Source organism: Lissotriton vulgaris, chromosome 6, assembly GCF_964263255.1.
Source record: "Lissotriton vulgaris chromosome 6, aLisVul1.2, whole genome shotgun sequence".
In the NCBI taxonomy this organism is placed as follows: Eukaryota; Metazoa; Chordata; class Amphibia; order Caudata; family Salamandridae; genus Lissotriton; species Lissotriton vulgaris.
This window is the reverse complement of record NC_141694.1, coordinates 7955177-7974270: the sequence shown is the minus strand read 5'-3', so window position 1 is coordinate 7974270 and position 19094 is coordinate 7955177. Positions and strand designations below refer to the sequence as shown.

General features: G+C 44.8%; 1 protein-coding gene across 1 annotated transcript in view; it reads left to right on the top strand.

Annotated features, from left to right (window-relative positions):
* Positions 1-19094, top strand: part of PEX6 (peroxisomal biogenesis factor 6) — a 141099-nt gene that overhangs the window by 69805 nt on the left and 52200 nt on the right. Inside the window, exon 9 of the mRNA XM_086925819.1 lies at positions 2390-2466. Within this exon, the coding sequence (XP_086781945.1) occupies positions 2390-2466 (77 nt within the window). The remainder of the gene's footprint in view (positions 1-2389; positions 2467-19094) is intronic.

Here is a 19094-nt window from a genome sequence, read left to right as displayed (position 1 = left end):
TACTGCCAAATAAACAAAGCAGCACCTACTGTGACCTCTTGAGCCGTATAAAACCTAAAACAAATCTTTACTACCCCCAGAAAATATCATAGACTTTTGAGCAAGCCATGATTCAAACCTTTCTAAAAATGTATGCCTCACAGCTATAGGAGGCTGTTGCTATCATTTCAATCTAAGTGTATGGAGGTGCCTCCAAAAATCTGCACTATGTTTAGAATATTCTGCAGCCAAATTGACTGTGAAATAAAATAAACAATAGCACTAGCCTATGTCCCTGTATCAGAGGTAGTCAACCATTATAACTTACCAATAGAAAGCCCTTTCTATCATCAACATAGGGGATAAGACAAACTTCATCCTGTAATGGACTATTTTGAAGACACTTGGATTGGCAGACTGCATCACTCAGGACACAGACACCAAGCCAAATTACAGATACCATGGTGGAATGTCTGACAGCCCACTGGCACAGGAGGCCAAAACAAACAATGCGGTGGAACGATGGTACAAGGCCTAGGTAGAACCCAGCCTAAGCTCTACTAATTTATAGACACATTAAAAAAAGAGCAAAGCTACCAACAACTGCGAATCTGTTAGCCAAATTGGCCCTAAACGTAGCAAAAAAAACAAAATAATGTATGAGATGCTACAATTTAAAGTCTAACTCTTCTTAAACAACAATGGAGTAGATTACTTACAAATAATAGCCAGAAGCATATTATAAAATAAATTCTAAAGTCCCAAACTCCTCAAAAACTATGAAAAATTCTAAGCCAATATACCAAATATATTTTTTATTTAAAATAAAAAAAATAATTATTACGTCAGTCGAAAGATGTATTAAAATTCCAATGTTAATGAATGCTGGTGATAAAATTGTATATATATATATATTTTTTTTAAATGTAACCTTCACTAACCAAGAAAGTTCAAAACAAACTCAATCCATCACAAAAAATAATTACAACACACAAACCATACAATTCCACGTAACAATCACTTAGGCCTGATTACGAATCAGGCGGTTTGAGGAGGCGCGGCAGTGGCTGATCCAGCCCCCGCCGCACCGGCGGTCCGACCGCCCATTAGGAGTTGGACCGCTTTGACAGCGCCGGCTCCTCCAGGGAACCACCGTTCCCTGGCATTGGAGCGGCAGTCAGAGGCCCCAATAGGCTTGGTGGGACCGGTTAGCTCTATAGTAGAAGCGTCACCGGAACTGTATCAACCATTGATCTAACATTACATTTCAGTTTATCTGAAACTTAAGATGACAATCCTGCTGAGGCAAGCTTTCGATCAAAGCTCTGTCGTTATTAAGGGGTTCAGGACGAAACCCCTCCATATCAGGGCCCACATCATGGAGCATCCTGCCAGCAGTCTTTACATCCGAGTCCCTTCTCCCGCTGAGTCTGGGCGCGTTCCTTTTTTATAACGTTGCAGGCAGGTGGGTTGAGCTCCATGGAAGATTCCGTCACCTCAGGCTGAATGTCCGCGGCAGTCTGAATAGTCAGTCCTACAGGTTTGGATGAAGGGCCCTTTGACCTCCTAGTCTCCTGGTTACTTATGGTGGGGATCTCATCGACACTGGCCCCCCTGGACCCTTGTAGACTAAGGCTGCCCAAGCCAAGGTCCTGCTCCACAGTAAGAGTCTCCTCTGCAGGTGTCCCTACCGCCGAAGCCAGGTGCCACAAAATGGAGGACGGATTCCTAGAAGCACCCTTATCGGTCAAGCTCTTGGGCGCCGGAACGGCTTTGTGCTTAACCATGGCAGTGCCATCCAAAAGTCTATTAGGAGAGAGAGAGAACCTAGGCCCGGCCTCCAAACCAAAAAAAAAGACCAGGACAATATCCCTAATCGCTATGTACAGCACCCAAAAGAACCAGGTAGGAGAAACTATGGAGCATCGGAAAAAGCTTAATGTCAACATTCAGACACAAGGGCACTCCCCCAACCAGCACAATCCTCTTGAAGCAAACAAGAGGATGGGCCCAGGATGGGCGCAGATGAGTCCCGCCCTTGGCCTGGTCTTCGCCCTCCCCCCCCCCCACGTCTGTCCTGCACAGCGGGGGAATCAGCAGCGCTTTGGGCTCGTTGGAGGGCCTGGGCTCCCAGGAGGAGAGCTGGGCACTGAAGTCCCACAGGTAAGTCAGGGCTCCTTGGCGGCACCTGCACAATCCCACAGTCTCCACAAAAGCATCCATAAGATAGTCGCTTGCTGGTGACCCTCATCGGTCCCTACATGACCAGCGCATGTGTGTTCAGGGGCATTGGTCCAGTTGTGTTTGAGTGAAATTCCCCTGTGGCTTGATGATGATCTGTTTCTGTGCAGAAGCTCGTGTCTCACTGGTCTTTTGTGCATTCACACTGTGGCCTTTTGTGCATTCACAGGGGTTTGTCCTTGGAGATTTCTGTGCCCTTCTGGCCCACAGTGGCCGAGCCGCCTGCAGCCGGATTCAGAACTCAAGGTGAGACACGGTTTGTCAACTCGAGGTCTCCAGACCCCATTTATATACTTAATCTTTCTTTTTTTCAGGACTCTCAGTGATATTCCTGCCAAGTGCCTCTTCTTTGTCCCCCACCTTCAAGATAATATTTTCCCTTTTTGTTTGCTCCCTGTATATACCTGTCAATTAAATAGCATTTGCAGCAGTAGCTGCAAAGTTGACCAATATTTTTTGGGCTTGTTTTGGAAGTGGTTGGTTGTTTAAGCTTTAGGTTAAGTATCATGTACATCGAGGTGTAAAGTTTCATATACATTATGAGGCCATTAGGAACCAATTCCTCAGCCCACCTGGTGCCATTAGGAGGTTCCATCCACAACCACACACCATCTGCAGCCCTGTGTCAGCTGGTCCAGCCCCTTCCCAGGTGGGAGTTTCTCCAAATGGCACAATAAAATACCCTGCCCGAGCCATCAGGTCAGCTTCACATCCTTCCTTCCTGCAACAAGCAACACCAGTGCAGTGTGGGCACAAAAACCAAACAGTGAAGGCTGTCAGGTGTTTGGAACTGCCCCATAAGGTTAATCTAGACGTAGTCTGCAGCAGACTTTAGAGTTAGTAGTGTCAGTGTTTCGGTATGGCTGTAGTGGTACTTTGACGCCGGGATTAAACACTGCATTGTCGCTTCACTTTCACATCCTCTAGTCCCCCTTTCGGTTCGGATGCAGCTTTTGAGTTTATCTCACCTATAAAGTACTACATCGAAGGGATTTTGTTGTTCATGCATCTATCTCATCCTGCTACCGCCAGGTTTTGTCATGTTTTGGATATTTTTTGGTCTCAGATTGTGTCTTGTGTAAAATCATGGGTAGGGTGTAGTAGCATCAGTCTGTGTCTTGTGTACATCAAAGGAGTGGTGTATTGAAATGTGAGATTGTGTCTTGTGTACATCATGAGCATGTTATTGTACATAATAAGAGTGGTGCATAATGTAAGATGGTGTGTTGTCTACATCATGAGCGTGTTATTGTAGCGTCAGGCGGTGCCTCCTGTGCAGCTTATTATTGCCTCAGATGATGACCTGTGTACATCATAGGAGTGGTATATTGTACCTTGAGACGGTGCCTTGTGTACATCATGGAGTGGCATAATATAGCTTAAGACTGTGCATGAGGGTGGTGTTGTATCTATCAATAGGTATTGCAGGCTCAAGTAGTGTCTTGTTTACATCATAAGAGTGGTGCATTGTAGCCTCAGGTGGTGTCTTGTTTACATCATAAGACTGGTGTATTGTAGCCTCAGATGGTGTCTTGTTTACATAAGACTGGTGCATTTAGCCTCAGATGGTGTCCTGTTTACATCATAAGACTGGTGTATTGTAGCCTCAGATGGTGTCTTGTTTACATAAGACTGGTGCATTTAGCCTCAGATGGTGTCCTGTTTACATCATAAGACTGGTGTATTGTAGCCTCAGATGGTGTCTTGTTTACATAAGACTGGTGCATTTAGCCTCAGATGGTGTCCTGTTTACATCATAAGACTGGTGTATTGTAGCCTCAGATGGTGTCTTGTTTACATAAGACTGGTGCATTTAGCCTCAGATGGTGTCCTGTTTACATCATACGACTGGCGTATTGTAGCCTCAGATGGTGTCTTGTTTACATGATAAGACTGGTGCATTTTAGCCTCAGATGGTGAATTGTTTACATCATAAGAGTGGTGTATTCTCGCCTGATAGGGTGTCTTGTTTACATCATAAGAGTGGTGTATTGTAGCCTCAGATGGTGTCTTGTTTACATCATTAGAGTGGTGTATTGTAGCCTCGGGTGGTGTCTTGTTTACATCATAAGAGTGGTGTATTGTAGCCTCGGGTGGTGTCTTGTTTACATCATAAGAGTGGTGTATTGTAGCCTCGGGTGGTGTCTTGTTTACATCATAAGAGTGGTGTATTGTAGCCTCAGACGGTGTCTTGTTTACATCATAAGAGTGGTGTATTGTAGCCTCAGATAGTGTCTTGTTTACATCAAAAGACTGGTGTATTCTAGCCTCAGATGGTGTCTTGTTTACTTCATAAGAGTGGTGTATTTTAGCCTCATAGGGTGTCTTGTTTGCATCATAAGACTGGTGTACTGAAGCCTTAGATGGTGTCTTGTTGACATCATAAGAGTGGTGTATTGTAGCCTCAGATGGTGTCTTGCTTACATGATAAGACTGGTGCATTGTAGCCTCAGATGGTGTCTTGTTCGCATCATAAGAGTGGTGCATTGTAGCTTCAGATTGTGTCTTGTTTACATCATAAGACTGGCATATTGTAGCCTCAGATGGTGTCTTGTTTACATGTTAAGACTGGCGTATTGTAGCCTCAGATGGTGTCTTGTTTACATGATAAGACTAGTGCATTGTAGCCTCAGATGGTGAATTGTTTACATCATAAGACTGGTGCATTGTAGCCTCATAGGGCGTCTTGTTTTTATCATAAGAGTGGTGTATTCTAGCCTCAGATTGTGTATTGTTTACATCCTAAGACTGGTGTATTCTAGCCTCAGATGGTGTCTTGTTTACATCATAAGAGTGGTGTATTCTAGCCTCATAGGGTGTCTTGTTTGCATCATAAGACTGGTGTATTCTAGCCTCAGATGGTGTCTTGTTTACATCATAAGAGTGGTGCATTGTAGCCTCAGATGGTGAATTGTTTACATCATAAGACTGGTGTATTCTAGCCTTAGATGGTGTCTTGTTTACATCATAAGAGTGGTGTATTCTAGCCTCATAGGGTGTCTTGTCGCATCATAAGACTGGTGTATTGTAGCCTCATAGGGTGTCTTGTTTACATCATGAGTGTTGTATTTTCGCCTCATAGGTCGTCTTGTTTACATCATAAGAGTGGTGTATTGTAGCCTCAGGTGGTGTCTTGTTCGCATCATAAGAGTGGTGTATTCTAGCCTGATAGGATGTCTTGTTTACATCATAAGAGTGGTGTATTGTAGCCTCGGATGGTGTCTTGTTCGCATCATAAGACTGGTGTATTCTAGCCTTAGATGGTGTCTTGTTTACATCATAAGAGTGGTGTATTCTAGCCTCATAGGGTGTCTTGTTCGCATCATAAGAGTGGTGTATTGTAGCCTCATAGGGTGTCTTGTTTACATCATGAGTGTTGTATTTTCGCCTCATAGGTCGTCTTGTTTACATCATAAGAGTGGTGTATTGTAGCCTCAGGTGGTGTCTTGTTCGCATCATAAGAGTGGTGTATTCTAGCCTGATAGGATGTCTTGTTTACATCATAAGAGTGGTGTATTGTAGCCTCGGATGGTGTCTTGTTCGCATCATAAGACTGGTGTATTCTAGCCTTAGATGGTGTCTTGTTTACATCATAAGAGTGGTGTATTGTAGCCTCAGGTGGTGTCTTGTTCGCATCATAAGAGTGGTGTATTCTAGCCTGATAGGATGTCTTGTTTACATCATAAGAGTGGTGTATTGTAGCCTCGGATGGTGTCTTGTTTACATCATAAGAGTGGTGTATTTTAGCCTCATAGGGTGTCTTGTTCGCATCATAAGACTGGTGTATTGTAGTCTCAGATGGTGTCTTGTTTACATCATAAGAGTGGTGTATTGTAGCATGATAGGGTGTCTTGTTTACATCATAAGACTTGTGTATTGTAGCCTCGGATGGTGTCTTGTTTACATCATTAGAGTGGTATATTTTAGCCTTATAGGGTGTCATGTTTGCATCATAAGACTGGTGTATTGTAGCATCAGATGGTGTCTTGTTTACAACATAGGAGTGGTGCATTGTTGCCTCATATGGTGTCTTGTTTACATGATAAGACTGGCGTATTGTAGCCTCCGATGGTGTCTTGTTTACATGATAAGACTGGTGCATTGTAACCTCAGATGGTGAATTGTTTACATCATAAGAGTGCTGTATTGTAGCCTCAGATGGTGTCTTGTTTGCATCATAAGAGTGGTGTATTGTAGCCTGATAGGGTGTCTTGTCCACATCATAAGAGTGGTGTATTCTAGCCTGATAGGGTGTCTTGTTTACATCATAAGAGTGGTGTATTCTAGCCTCATAGGGTGTCTTGTTTACATCATAAGAGTGGTGTATTGTAGCCTCAGATGGTGTCTTGTTCGCATCATAAGAGTGGTGTATTCTAGCCTGATAGGGTGTCTTGTTTACATAATTGGAGTGGTGTATTCTAGCCTGATAGGGTGTCTTGTTTACATCATTGGGGTGGTGTATTGTAGCCTCAGATGGTGTCTTGTTTACATCATAAGAGTGGTGTATTCTAGCCTGATAGGGTGTCTTGTTTACATCATTGGAGTGGTGTATTGTAGCCTCAGATGGTGTCTTGTTTACATCATTAGAGTGGTGTATTTTAGCCTCATAGGGTGTCTTGTTCGCATCATAAGACTGGCGTATTGTAGCCTCAGATGGTATCTTGTTTACATCATAAGAGTGGTGTATTGTAGTCTCAGATGGTGTCTTGTTTACATCATAAGAGTGGTGTATTCTAGCCTGATAGGGTGTCTTGTTTACATCCTAAGACTGGTGTATTCTAGCCTCAGATGGTGTCTTGTTTACATCATAAGAGTGGTGTATTCTAGCCTCATAGGGTGTCTTGTTTGCATCATAAGACTGGTGTATTCTAGCCTCAGATGGTGTCTTGTTTACATCATAAGAGTGGTGCATTGTAGCCTCAGATGGTGAATTGTTTACATCATAAGACTGGTGTATTCTAGCCTTAGATGGTGTCTTGTTTACATCATAAGAGTGGTGTATTCTAGCCTCATAGGGTGTCTTGTTCGCATCATAAGACTGGTGTATTGTAGCCTCATAGGGTGTCTTGTTTACATCATGAGTGTTGTATTTTCGCCTCATAGGTCGTCTTGTTTACATCATAAGAGTGGTGTATTGTAGCCTCAGGTGGTGTCTTGTTCGCATCATAAGAGTGGTGTATTCTAGCCTGATAGGATGTCTTGTTTACATCATAAGAGTGGTGTATTGTAGCCTCGGATGGTGTCTTGTTCGCATCATAAGACTGGTGTATTCTAGCCTTAGATGGTGTCTTGTTTACATCATAAGAGTGGTGTATTCTAGCCTCATAGGGTGTCTTGTTCGCATCATAAGAGTGGTGTATTGTAGCCTCATAGGGTGTCTTGTTTACATCATGAGTGTTGTATTTTCGCCTCATAGGTCGTCTTGTTTACATCATAAGAGTGGTGTATTGTAGCCTCAGGTGGTGTCTTGTTCGCATCATAAGAGTGGTGTATTCTAGCCTGATAGGATGTCTTGTTTACATCATAAGAGTGGTGTATTGTAGCCTCGGATGGTGTCTTGTTTACATCATAAGAGTGGTGTATTTTAGCCTCATAGGGTGTCTTGTTCGCATCATAAGACTGGTGTATTGTAGTCTCAGATGGTGTCTTGTTTACATCATAAGAGTGGTGTATTGTAGCATGATAGGGTGTCTTGTTTACATCATAAGACTTGTGTATTGTAGCCTCGGATGGTGTCTTGTTTACATCATTAGAGTGGTATATTTTAGCCTTATAGGGTGTCATGTTTGCATCATAAGACTGGTGTATTGTAGCATCAGATGGTGTCTTGTTTACAACATAGGAGTGGTGCATTGTTGCCTCATATGGTGTCTTGTTTACATGATAAGACTGGCGTATTGTAGCCTCCGATGGTGTCTTGTTTACATGATAAGACTGGTGCATTGTAACCTCAGATGGTGAATTGTTTACATCATAAGAGTGCTGTATTGTAGCCTCAGATGGTGTCTTGTTTGCATCATAAGAGTGGTGTATTGTAGCCTGATAGGGTGTCTTGTTTACATCATAAGAGTGGTGTATTCTAGCCTGATAGGGTGTCTTGTTTACATCATAAGAGTGGTGTATTCTAGCCTCATAGGGTGTCTTGTTTACATCATAAGAGTGGTGTATTCTAGCCTGATAGGGTGTCTTGTTTACATAATTGGAGTGGTGTATTCTAGCCTGATAGGGTGTCTTGTTTACATCATTGGGGTGGTGTATTGTAGCCTCAGATGGTGTCTTGTTTACATCATAAGAGTGGTGTATTCTAGCCTGATAGGGTGTCTTGTTTACATCATTGGAGTGGTGTATTGTAGCCTCAGATGGTGTCTTGTTTACATGATAAGACTGGTGTATTGTAGCCTCAGATGGTGTCTTGTTTACATCATTAGAGTGGTGTATTTTAGCCTCATAGGGTGTCTTGTTCGCATCATAAGACTGGCGTATTGTAGCCTCAGATGGTATCTTGTTTACATCATAAGAGTGGTGTATTCTAGCCTCATAGGGTGTCTTGTTGGCATCATAAGAGTGGTGTATTGTAGTCTCAGATGGTGTCTTGTTTACATCATAAGAGTGGTGTATTCTAGCCTCATAGGGTGTCTTGTTGGCATCATAAGAGTGGTGTATTGTAGTCTCAGATGGTGTCTTGTTTACATCATAAGAGTGGTGTATTCTAGCCTGATAGGGTGTCTTGTTTACATCATAAGAGTCGTGTATTCTAGCCTCATAGGGTGTCTTGTTCGCATCAAAAGCGTGGTGTATTGTAGCCTTAGATGGTGTCTTGTTTACATCATAAGAGTGGTGCATTGTAGCCTCAGATGGTGAATTGTTTACATCATAAGAGTGGTGTATTCTAGCCTTATAGGGTGTCTTGTTTACATCATAAGAGTGGTGTATTGTAGCCTCAGATGGTGTCTTGTTTACAACATAACAGTGGTGTATTGTAGCCTTAGATGGTGTCTTGTTGGCATCATAAGAGTGGTGTATTGTAGCCTCGGATGGTGTCTTGTTCGCATCATAAGACTGGTGTCTTGTTCGCATCATAAGACTGGTGTATTATAGACTCAGATGGTGTCTTGTTTACATCATAAGACTGGTGTATTCTAGCCTTCAGATGTTGTCTTGTTTACATCATAAGACTGGTGTATTTTAGCCTCATAGGGTGTCTTGTTTACATCATAAGAGTGTTGTATTTTAGCCTCATAGGTTGTCTTGTTTACATCATAAGAGTGCTGTATTCTAGCCTCATAGGGTGTCTTGTTGGCATCATAAGAGTGGTGTATTGTAGCCTCGGATGGTGTCTTGTTCGCATCATAAGACTGGTGTATTCTAACCTCAGATGGTGTCTTGTTTACATCATAAGAGTGGTGTATTCTAGCCTCAGATGGTGCCTTGTTTACACCATAAGAGTGGTGTATTCTAGCTTCATAGGATGTCTTGTTTACATCATAAGAGTGGTGTATTGTAGCCTCAGATGGTGTCTTGTTCGCATCATAAGACTGGTGTCTTGTTCGCATCATAAGACTGGTGTATTGTAACCTCAGATGGTGTCTTGTTTACATCATAAGAGTGGTGTATTCTAGCCTCAGGTGGTGCCTTGTTTACACCATAAGAGTGGTGTATTCTAGCCTCATAGGATGTCTTGTTTACAACATAACAGTGGTGTATTGTAGCCTCGGATGGTGTCTTGTTCGCATCATAAGACTGGTGTCTTGTTCGCATCATAAGACTGGTGTATTATAGACTCAGATGGTGTCTTGTTTACATCATAAGACTGGTGTATTCTAGCCTTCAGATGTTGTCTTGTTTACATCATAAGACTGGTGTATTTTAGCCTCATAGGGTCTCTTGTTTACATCATAAGAGTGTTGTATTGTAGCCTCATAGGTTGTCTTGTTTACATCATAAGACTGGTGTATTCTAGCCTCAGATGGTGTCTTGTTTACATCATAAGAGTGCTGTATTCTAGCCTCATAGGGTGTCTTGTTCGCATCATAAGAGTGGTGTATTGTAGCCTTAGATGGTGTCTTGTTGGCATCATAAGAGTGGTGTATTCTAGCCTCAGATGGTGTCTTGTTTACATCATAAGAGTGGTGCATTGTAGCCTCGGATGGTGTCTTGTTCGCATCATAAGACTGGTGTATTGTAACCTCAGATGGTGTCTTGTTTACATCATAAGAGTGGTGTATTGTAGCCTCAGATGGTGTCTTGTTTACATCATAAGAGTGGTGTATTCTAGCCTCAGATGGTGCCTTGTTTACACCATAAGAGTGGTGTATTTTAGCCTCATAGGGTCTCTTGTTTACATCATAAGAGTGTTGTATTGTAGCCTCATAGGGTGTCTTGTTTACATCATAAGAGTGTTGTATTTTAGCCTCATAGGTTGTCTTGTTTACATCATAAGACTGGTGTATTCTAGCCTCATAGGGTGTCTTGTTCGCATCATAAGAGTGGTGTATTGTAGCCTCGGATGGTGTCTTGTTTGCATCATAAGAGTGGTGTATTGTAGCCTCAGATGGGGTCTTGTTTACATCATAAGAGTGGTGTATTCTAGCCTCAGATGGTGCCTTGTTTACACCATAAGAGTGGTGTATTTTAGCCTCATAGGGTCTCTTGTTTACATCATAAGAGTGTTGTATTGTAGCCTCATAGGGTGTCTTGTTTACATCATAAGAGTGTTGTATTTTAGCCTCATAGGTTGTCTTGTTTACATCATAAGACTGGTGTATTCTAGCCTCATAGGGTGTCTTGTTCGCATCATAAGAGTGGTGTATTGTAGCCTCAGATGGTGTCTTGTTTGCATCATAAGAGGGGTGTATTGTAGCCTCGGATGGTGTCTTGTTTGCATCATAAGAGTGGCGTATTGTAGCCTCAGATGGTGTCTTGTTTACATGATAAGACTGGTGCATTGTAGCCTCAGATGGTGAATTGTGTTCGAGGCATGTGGGCTGCTGACATTCATATCTGTGCATAGATCGCCGCCTAGTGTTGGGTCCGGATGATTGCACATTGTTGTCCTGGAAGAGTCTTCGAAGTATCACGAGATAGGTGGCTCCTCCCCTGGACTACAGTGCGCATGGGCATCCCCTCCATCCTCAGATTGTTTTTTTCCGCCATTGGGTTCGGATGTTACTATCTTAGCTCAAGTTAGGAAAACTTTCTACAAAGCCAAAAGGCTTTCAACAGCGTCGGTATTGTTTCGTTCGGTACCGATACTTTTGCTTCGAGAGGACATCGAGGACTCAGATGGGTTTTTCTTCCACTTCGACCCGATCTTCGATCAACAATGGAAAGAAGTCCATTTAAAAGGTGTCCACTTTACAATGCAAAATACCCGCACATCGATGTCCACCCGGTGTGCAACAAGTGCCTGTCCCCGGATCACAACAAAGCCAACTGTATGGCCTTTGCCCGGTTCAGGTCGAAGAAAACTCTTCAGATTCGACGCGCGGCTCGATTGGAGTCGCGGAGATCAGCGCCTGTTCCAGAAAACATCTTCGGGACCGAAGACGAAGAGGTCGTTGATCTGGAGGATCAAGAAGAACACTCTGATCCGGCTTCGGGCCATGACTCCGAGTATGACGCCGAAGATGAAGAGGTCTTAGAAGAAGACGAAAACGTCGTCGAGGAGGTAGGAGACAACGCAGAGGCCCTTGGGGCCGTAGAAGATAGCTCAGGCAAGGAGCTAGGCCCACCGGTTATACGGGGGCCGACGACGAAGCGCTCACTAAGGCTCAGGTCGAGGGATCGCCACAAGGCCTTACCCGAGATCTACAGACTCGTTCAACAGCCCCGCATAAAGGCCCGGCTTCGAACATGAATAAAGAGCCATCGGTTTCGAAACCGCCATCGGTCGATGCCAAGACATCGAAACCTAAAACATCACTGTCAAAACCGAAACCGAAAGTGAAGCTAACTCTGGTTGGCTCCAAGGCCTCAAACCCCTCGGAGCTGAAGAAACACAATTTCGCCGTCGATGCCGAGAAGCTCAAGAACGTCATCGAGCCAAAGGTTGGGGCGCCAAAGGCAAAAGTCAAGGCTGTCGAACCGACGAAGTCGACACCGGAGGGAGTCGACACACACAAAAGACCCGAACCAAAAGAAGGGTTCAATCCTCGGTCGAGGCCTGCGGACAAGACAAAGACTGGCTCCAAGGACCCTGTCGAGTCGACGCAACCGAGCCCATTCATAGCCAAAGAGGTGTCGGAGTCGCTCCAACGCATCAAAGATAAGGCTACGGCAGTCGGGCTGAAGAAGGCCCCAACACCAAAGCTGGTCGGGAACGTTCAGCCCTCATCGACACCAATCAAATTCGGGTTGCCACCGACGGTGCGTCCGAAGATGTTCGAACCGTAGCAAGGTATCGGAGCCATCAAAAAAGTGTCGATGGAGGTGGAGGCCACAGAGGAGCCTGAAGAACAGGAGTCGAGGCAGTTCATCGACTCGGAACCTGTTAGACTGTCCATATATAAAAGGAAGATCACACCGGAAACACCCATGGAGTCATATAGGATTCCCTTAAAGAGGAAGAGGGACTCCACAACATCGCCAGTTCTTGTGGAACCTCTCCAATCCTATGGTCAAGAACCTCAGACTTTTTCACCCACATACTCAGATGTTGATGCAGGGGATGACAAAAATGAGGATGACCCTTATCATGTAGACACTGATCCCGATGATCAAAACCAACCATGGGCAGACCCAGCTGACCCAAAAGATCCGCACACTGCCCCTGACACACAGGTATACAGTGTAAAAACATCTCCCACTGAGGATACTACTGCCTTTAACGCCCTTATTGAAAGGGCGGCAAGTAACCATGACGTACAACTACATGCTAACTCTGTGGAGGAAGACTTTCTGGTCGACACCTTTTCCACTTCAGAAAGAACAGTCAAGACTCTGCCCATGCTAAAAGGGGTCCTTAAGCATGCTGGTGACATTTTTAAGGAAACCACCAGGGCCAGGGTATTAAACCCAAGAATTGAAAAGAAATATAGACCGGCACCTGTGGACCCCACTTATATAAGAGGACAGTTGCCATTGGACTCATTAGTTGTTTCTAATGCACGTAAGAGAGCAAACTCCCAGACTACAGGTGATGCTCCTCCTCCTGACAAAGAGTCGAAAGTACTGGAAACTTCAGGAAAAAGGGTGGCAACGCAGGCAGCTAACATCTGGCGCATTGCCAACACTCAGGCACTCTTAGCCAGATATGACAGGGCACATTATGATACCCTTGAGACACTGTTGCAACACCTACCAGATCAGTACAAGGAGGGAGCAGAGCTACTAATCCAAGAAGGGAAGCTTATAACCAATGCTTCCATCAAGTGCGCGCAAGACGCAGCTGACACTGCAGCCAGGGCCATTAACACTAGCGTCATGTTAAGACGACATGCCTGGTTAAGAATCTTGGGGTTCAAGCCAAAAATACAAACTTCTATCCTCAATCAGCCGGTTAACCCGGACTACTTATTTGGACCTGAGGTTGACACCACCCTTGAAAAAATTAAAAAAGACACAGAGACTGCAAAGTCTATGGGGGCTCTGCAGTTCCAGCAGTTTCGGGGTGGCTCCTTTCGTCGCTCCAATACTAGGGGCCCCTCAAGAGGCCAGTCAACACAACAAACACAATACAATAAAGGAGGTACAAAATCCACCTAAAATAAGAACAACCGGGGTGGATATCGTGGAAACAACATCAAGGGCAGAGGAAGAGGAAACAACAGTTCCAGATCCTCTGCCAATAGCAAACAGTGACGCCCTGTCACTGCCCCCGATCATATAACACCTGTCGGGGGGCGACTGCAGCAGTTCCTGCCGGTCTGGAAATCCATCACCACAGACAGGTGGGTGAGAGACATTGTCCATTACGGGTATTGTCTGGAATTAACATCCACTCCACCCAACATCCCACCAAGACACCTTCCTATGTCCGCAGAGCACTTACACTTATTGCAGCAGGAGGTCGTCAGCATGCTGCAAAAAGGGGCCATAGAGCTCGTGCCTGTAGAAGACCAAGGCTCAGGGGTGTACTCTCTGTATTTCTTGGTACCCAAAAAGGACGGGTCTCTAAGACCCATACTGGACCTCAGGCCTCTAAACAGCTACATTCTGTCAGAGCATTTTCATATGCTCACTTTACAGCAGGTTCTACCGTTACTCAGTCAGGGAGACTTCCTCGCGACTCTAGATCTAAAAGATGCGTATTTCCATATACCCATACACCCATCACACAGACAGTATCTCAGGTTCACTATTCAAGATCAACATTATCAGTTCAAAGTCCTCCCTTTCGGAGTAACGACGGCACCCAGGGTGTTCACAAAGTGCCTGGCAACAGTTGCAGCACACCTCAGGAGACAGCACATACATGTCTACCCTTATCTGGACGACTGGCATATTCAAGCAAAGACGGCCCAGCAGTGTGCCGCCCACATGTCCCACACCATTCATCTTCTTCACAGTCTGGGATTCTCGCTGAATTATCCAAAGTCACATCTTCAGCCCGCCCACGTGCGACAGTACCTGGGCGCGACAATGAACACTCTGGCAGCCAAAGCTCAGCCAAATTCAGCGAGGATAAACAGCATGCAATTGCTGATACAGAAGTTCAGACCCCAACACTCACTTCCAGCAAGAGTGTTCATGCAGTTGATAGGCATGATGGCCTCCTGCATCTTCATAGTCCCGCACGCGAGACTACATATGCGCCCGCTTCAGGAGTGCCTAGCACGTCAGTGGACTCAGGCTCAAGGACAGTGAAAAGACCTAGTGTAGGTGAGCGGTCGGGCATACAACTCTCTGCATTGGTGGAACCCATGAAACCTTTGCAAGAGCCTGTACCACAAATAATACTGACAACGGACGCATCTCTCCAAGGATGGGGAGCTCATGTACTCCATTACACAGTGCAGGGACTATGGACAGCACAACAAAAGAGGATGCACATCAACCTTCTGGAATAGATGGCAATTTTCATGGCAATGAAAGCTTTCAAAGTACACTTGTGCAACAAGGTCGTGTTGATCCGGACGGACAACATGACTGCCATGTACTACATACAGAAGCAGGGAGGAACACACTCTCCACAGTTGTCTCATCTGGCTCAGAGCATGTGGTCGTGGGCCATTCAGAGGAACATCTTCCTTATGGCGGAACACCTCCCGGGCAAAGACAACCAGATGGCGGACCTGCTCAGCAGGCACAGCCACCAAATGCACGAGTGGGAGATACATCCCTCAGTACTCCAACCGTACTTCCAGCAGTGGGGTCATCCACAGATAGACCTGTTCGCCACAAGGGAAAACGCAAAATGCCAAAGCTTCGCCAGCAGGTTCCTACATCCACAATCGCAGGGCAATGCGATATGGATGAACTGGTCAGGCAAATTTGCGTACGCTTTTCCCCCAGCACCTCTAATACCGCTAGTGGCACGCAAACTGAGGCAACACTCGACCCTCATCCTGGTTGCTCCAATGTGGGCGCGCCAACCATTTTACACCACGTTTCTAGAACTATCTGTGGTACCGCATCAAAGGCTGCATCTCACGCCCAGGCTTTTGACGCAGAGCCATGACGACATTCAGCATCCAGATCCGCAACAGCTCAACCTGGCGATCTGGCTCCTGAGGTCTTAGAATTTGGCTACCTCAACTTGCCGCCTGAGTGTATGAATATCATCAAGGAGGCAAGACGGCCCACAACTAGAGCATGCTATGCGGCTAAATGGAAAAGGTTTGTCATATATTGTAACAACAATGACATTAACCCACTGGATGCATCTATTCAGAACATTATCTGTTATGTGTTGCATTTATACAGATGTAATCTAGCGTACAGTTCCATTTGTATACATTTATCCGCAATTGCAGCTTATCTTCAGAACAGGCAGCACCTCTCACTATTCAGAGTGCCTACCATTAGAGCTTTTCTGGAGGGACTTAAAAGAGTGATCCCTCACAGACACCCACCTTCACCAGTCTGGAACCTGAATGTGGTCCTCACCAGATTGATGGGACCACCTTTTGAACCTCTACACTCTTGTAAGATTCAATTTCTGACCTGGAAAGTTGCTTTCCTAGTAGCCATTACCTCACTGAGAAGAGTTAGTGAACTCCAGGCACTAACCATTCAAGATCCGTTCATACAGGTCCACGCAAATAGAGTTGTACTACGCACCAACCCTACATTTATGCCTAAGGTGATTTCGCAGTTCCACATGAACCAGACCATAGAACTGCCAGTTTTCTTTCCTAATCCAGAAAATGTCGCGGAGAGATCCCTACACACGTTAGATGTCAAAAGGGCTCTAATGTACTATATAGACAGAACAAAGGATTTCAGAAAAACAAAACAGCTTTTTGTTGCTTTTTCTCCACAACACAAAGGCAACCCCATTTCCAAAGCAGGGATAGCCAGGTGGATCGTTAAGTGTATACAGATTTGCTATGCTAAGGCTAAACGCACACTAACCATTCCACCAAGAGCACACTCCACACGTAAGTTAGGAGCGTCCATGGCTTTCCTGGGGAATATTCCTTTAGATGAGATATGTAAGGCAGCCAAATGGTCCACCACACATACATTTACGAAACACTACTGCGTAGATGTGCATTCTAAACAGCAGGCAGCTGTAGGACAGGCTGTTCTCAAAACTCTTTTTCAGACTGCTGCAGCTGGCACGGGCAGCCGCCGCTAACAGGAGGGACTGCTATGTAATCTATGCACAGATATGAATTCAGCAGCCCACATGCCTCAAACCGAATATGCTACTTACCAGTATGCATCTGTTCTTGGCATGTAGGGCTGCTGACATTCATATCGCCCACCCTCCTCCCCGGCGCCTGTCGCAGCTGTAGCACTCAGAATCATTCTCAGACATGGTCATCACTTACTGTATTACACTCCATCTCTGCCACAATGGCGAAAAACAATCTGAGGATGGAGGGGATGCCCATGCGCACTGCAGTCCAGGGGAGGAGCCACCTATCTCGTGATACTTCGAAGACTCTTCCAGGACAACAATGTGCAATCATCCGGACCCAACACTAGGCGGCGATCTATGCACAGATATGAATGTCAGCAGCCCTACATGCCAAGAACAGATGCATACTGGAAAGTAGCAAATTCGTTACATCATAAGAGTGGTGCATTCTAGCCTCAGATGGTGTCTTGTTTACATCATAAGAGTGGTGTATTGTAGCCTCAGATGGTGTCTTGTTTACATCATAAGAGTGGTGTATTGTAGCCTCAGATGGTGTCCTGTTTACATCATAAGAGTGGTGTATTCTAGCCTGATAGGGTGTCTTGTTTACATCATAAGAGTGGTGTATTGTAGCCTCAGATGGTGTCCTGTTTACATCATAAGAGTGGTGTATTGTAGCCTCGGATGGTGTCTTGTTTACATCATAAGAGTGGTGTATTGTAGCCTCGGGTGGTGTCTTGTTTACATCATAAGAGTGGTGTATTGTAGCCTCGGATGGTGTCTTGTTTACATCATTAGAGTGGTGTATTTTAGCCTTATAGGGTGTCCTGTTCGAATCATAAGACTGGTGTATTGTAGCATCAGATGGTGTCTTATTTACATCATAAGAGTGGTGCATTCTCGCCTGATAGGGTGTCTTGTTTACATCATAAGAGTGGAGTATTCTAGCCTGATAGGGTGTCTTGTTTACATCATAAGAGTGGTGTATTGTAGCCTCAGATGGTGTCTTGTTTACATCATTAGAGTGGTGTATTGTAGCCTCGGGTGGTGTCTTGTTTACATCATAAGAGTGGTGTATTCTCGCCTGATAGGGTGTCTTGTTTACATCATAAGAGTGGAGTATTCTAGCCTGATAGGGTGTCTTGTTTACATCATAAGAGTGGTGTATTGTAGCCTCAGATGGTGTCTTGTTTACATCATTAGAGTGGTATATTGTAGCCTCGGGTGGTGTCTTGTTTACATCATAAGAGTGGTGTATTGTAGCCTCGGGTGGTGTCTTGTTTACATCATAAGAGTGGTGTATTGTAGCCTCAGATGGTGTCTTGTTTACATCATAAGACTGGTGTATTGTAGCCTCAGATAGTGTCTTGTTTACATCAAAAGACTGGTGTATTCTAGCCTCATAGGGTGTCTTGTTTGCATCATAAGAGTGGTGTATTGTAGCCTCGGGTGGTGTCTTGTTTACATCATAAGAGTGGTGTATTGTAGCCTCAGATAGTGTCTTGTTTACATCAAAAGACTGGTGTATTCTAGCCTCATAGGGTGTCTTGTTTACATCATAAGAGTGGTGTATTGTAGCCTCAGATGGTGTCTTGTTTACATCATAAGACTGGTGTATTCTAGCCTCAGATGGTGTCTTGTTCGCATCATAAGAGTGGTGTATTGTAGCCTCAGATGGTGTCTTGTTTACATCATAAGAGTGGCGTATTTTAACCCCATAGCTGCTATTAAACATTCCTCCCCAGTGCTGCGCTGTCCATTAGAACTAGTGCTGAATGGACGTTCAATGGTCGTGCGCAGCACTGGGGAGGTAGTGCTGCCGTCGGCCAATGCACCGAGGCAGCACTTAAGGGGCTAGCCTCAGATGGTGTCTTGTTTACATCATAAGACTGGTGTATTCTAGCCTGATCGGGTGTCTTGTTTACATCATAAGAGTGGTGTATTCTAGCCTCAGATGGTGTCTTGTTGGCATCATAAGACTGGTGTCTTGTTGGCATCATAAGAGTGGTGTATTGTAGCCTCAGATGGTGTCTTGTTGGCATCATAAGACTGGTGTCTTGTTGGCATCATAAGAGTGGTGTATTTTAGCCTCATAGGGTGTCTTGTTTACATCATAAGAGCGGTGTAT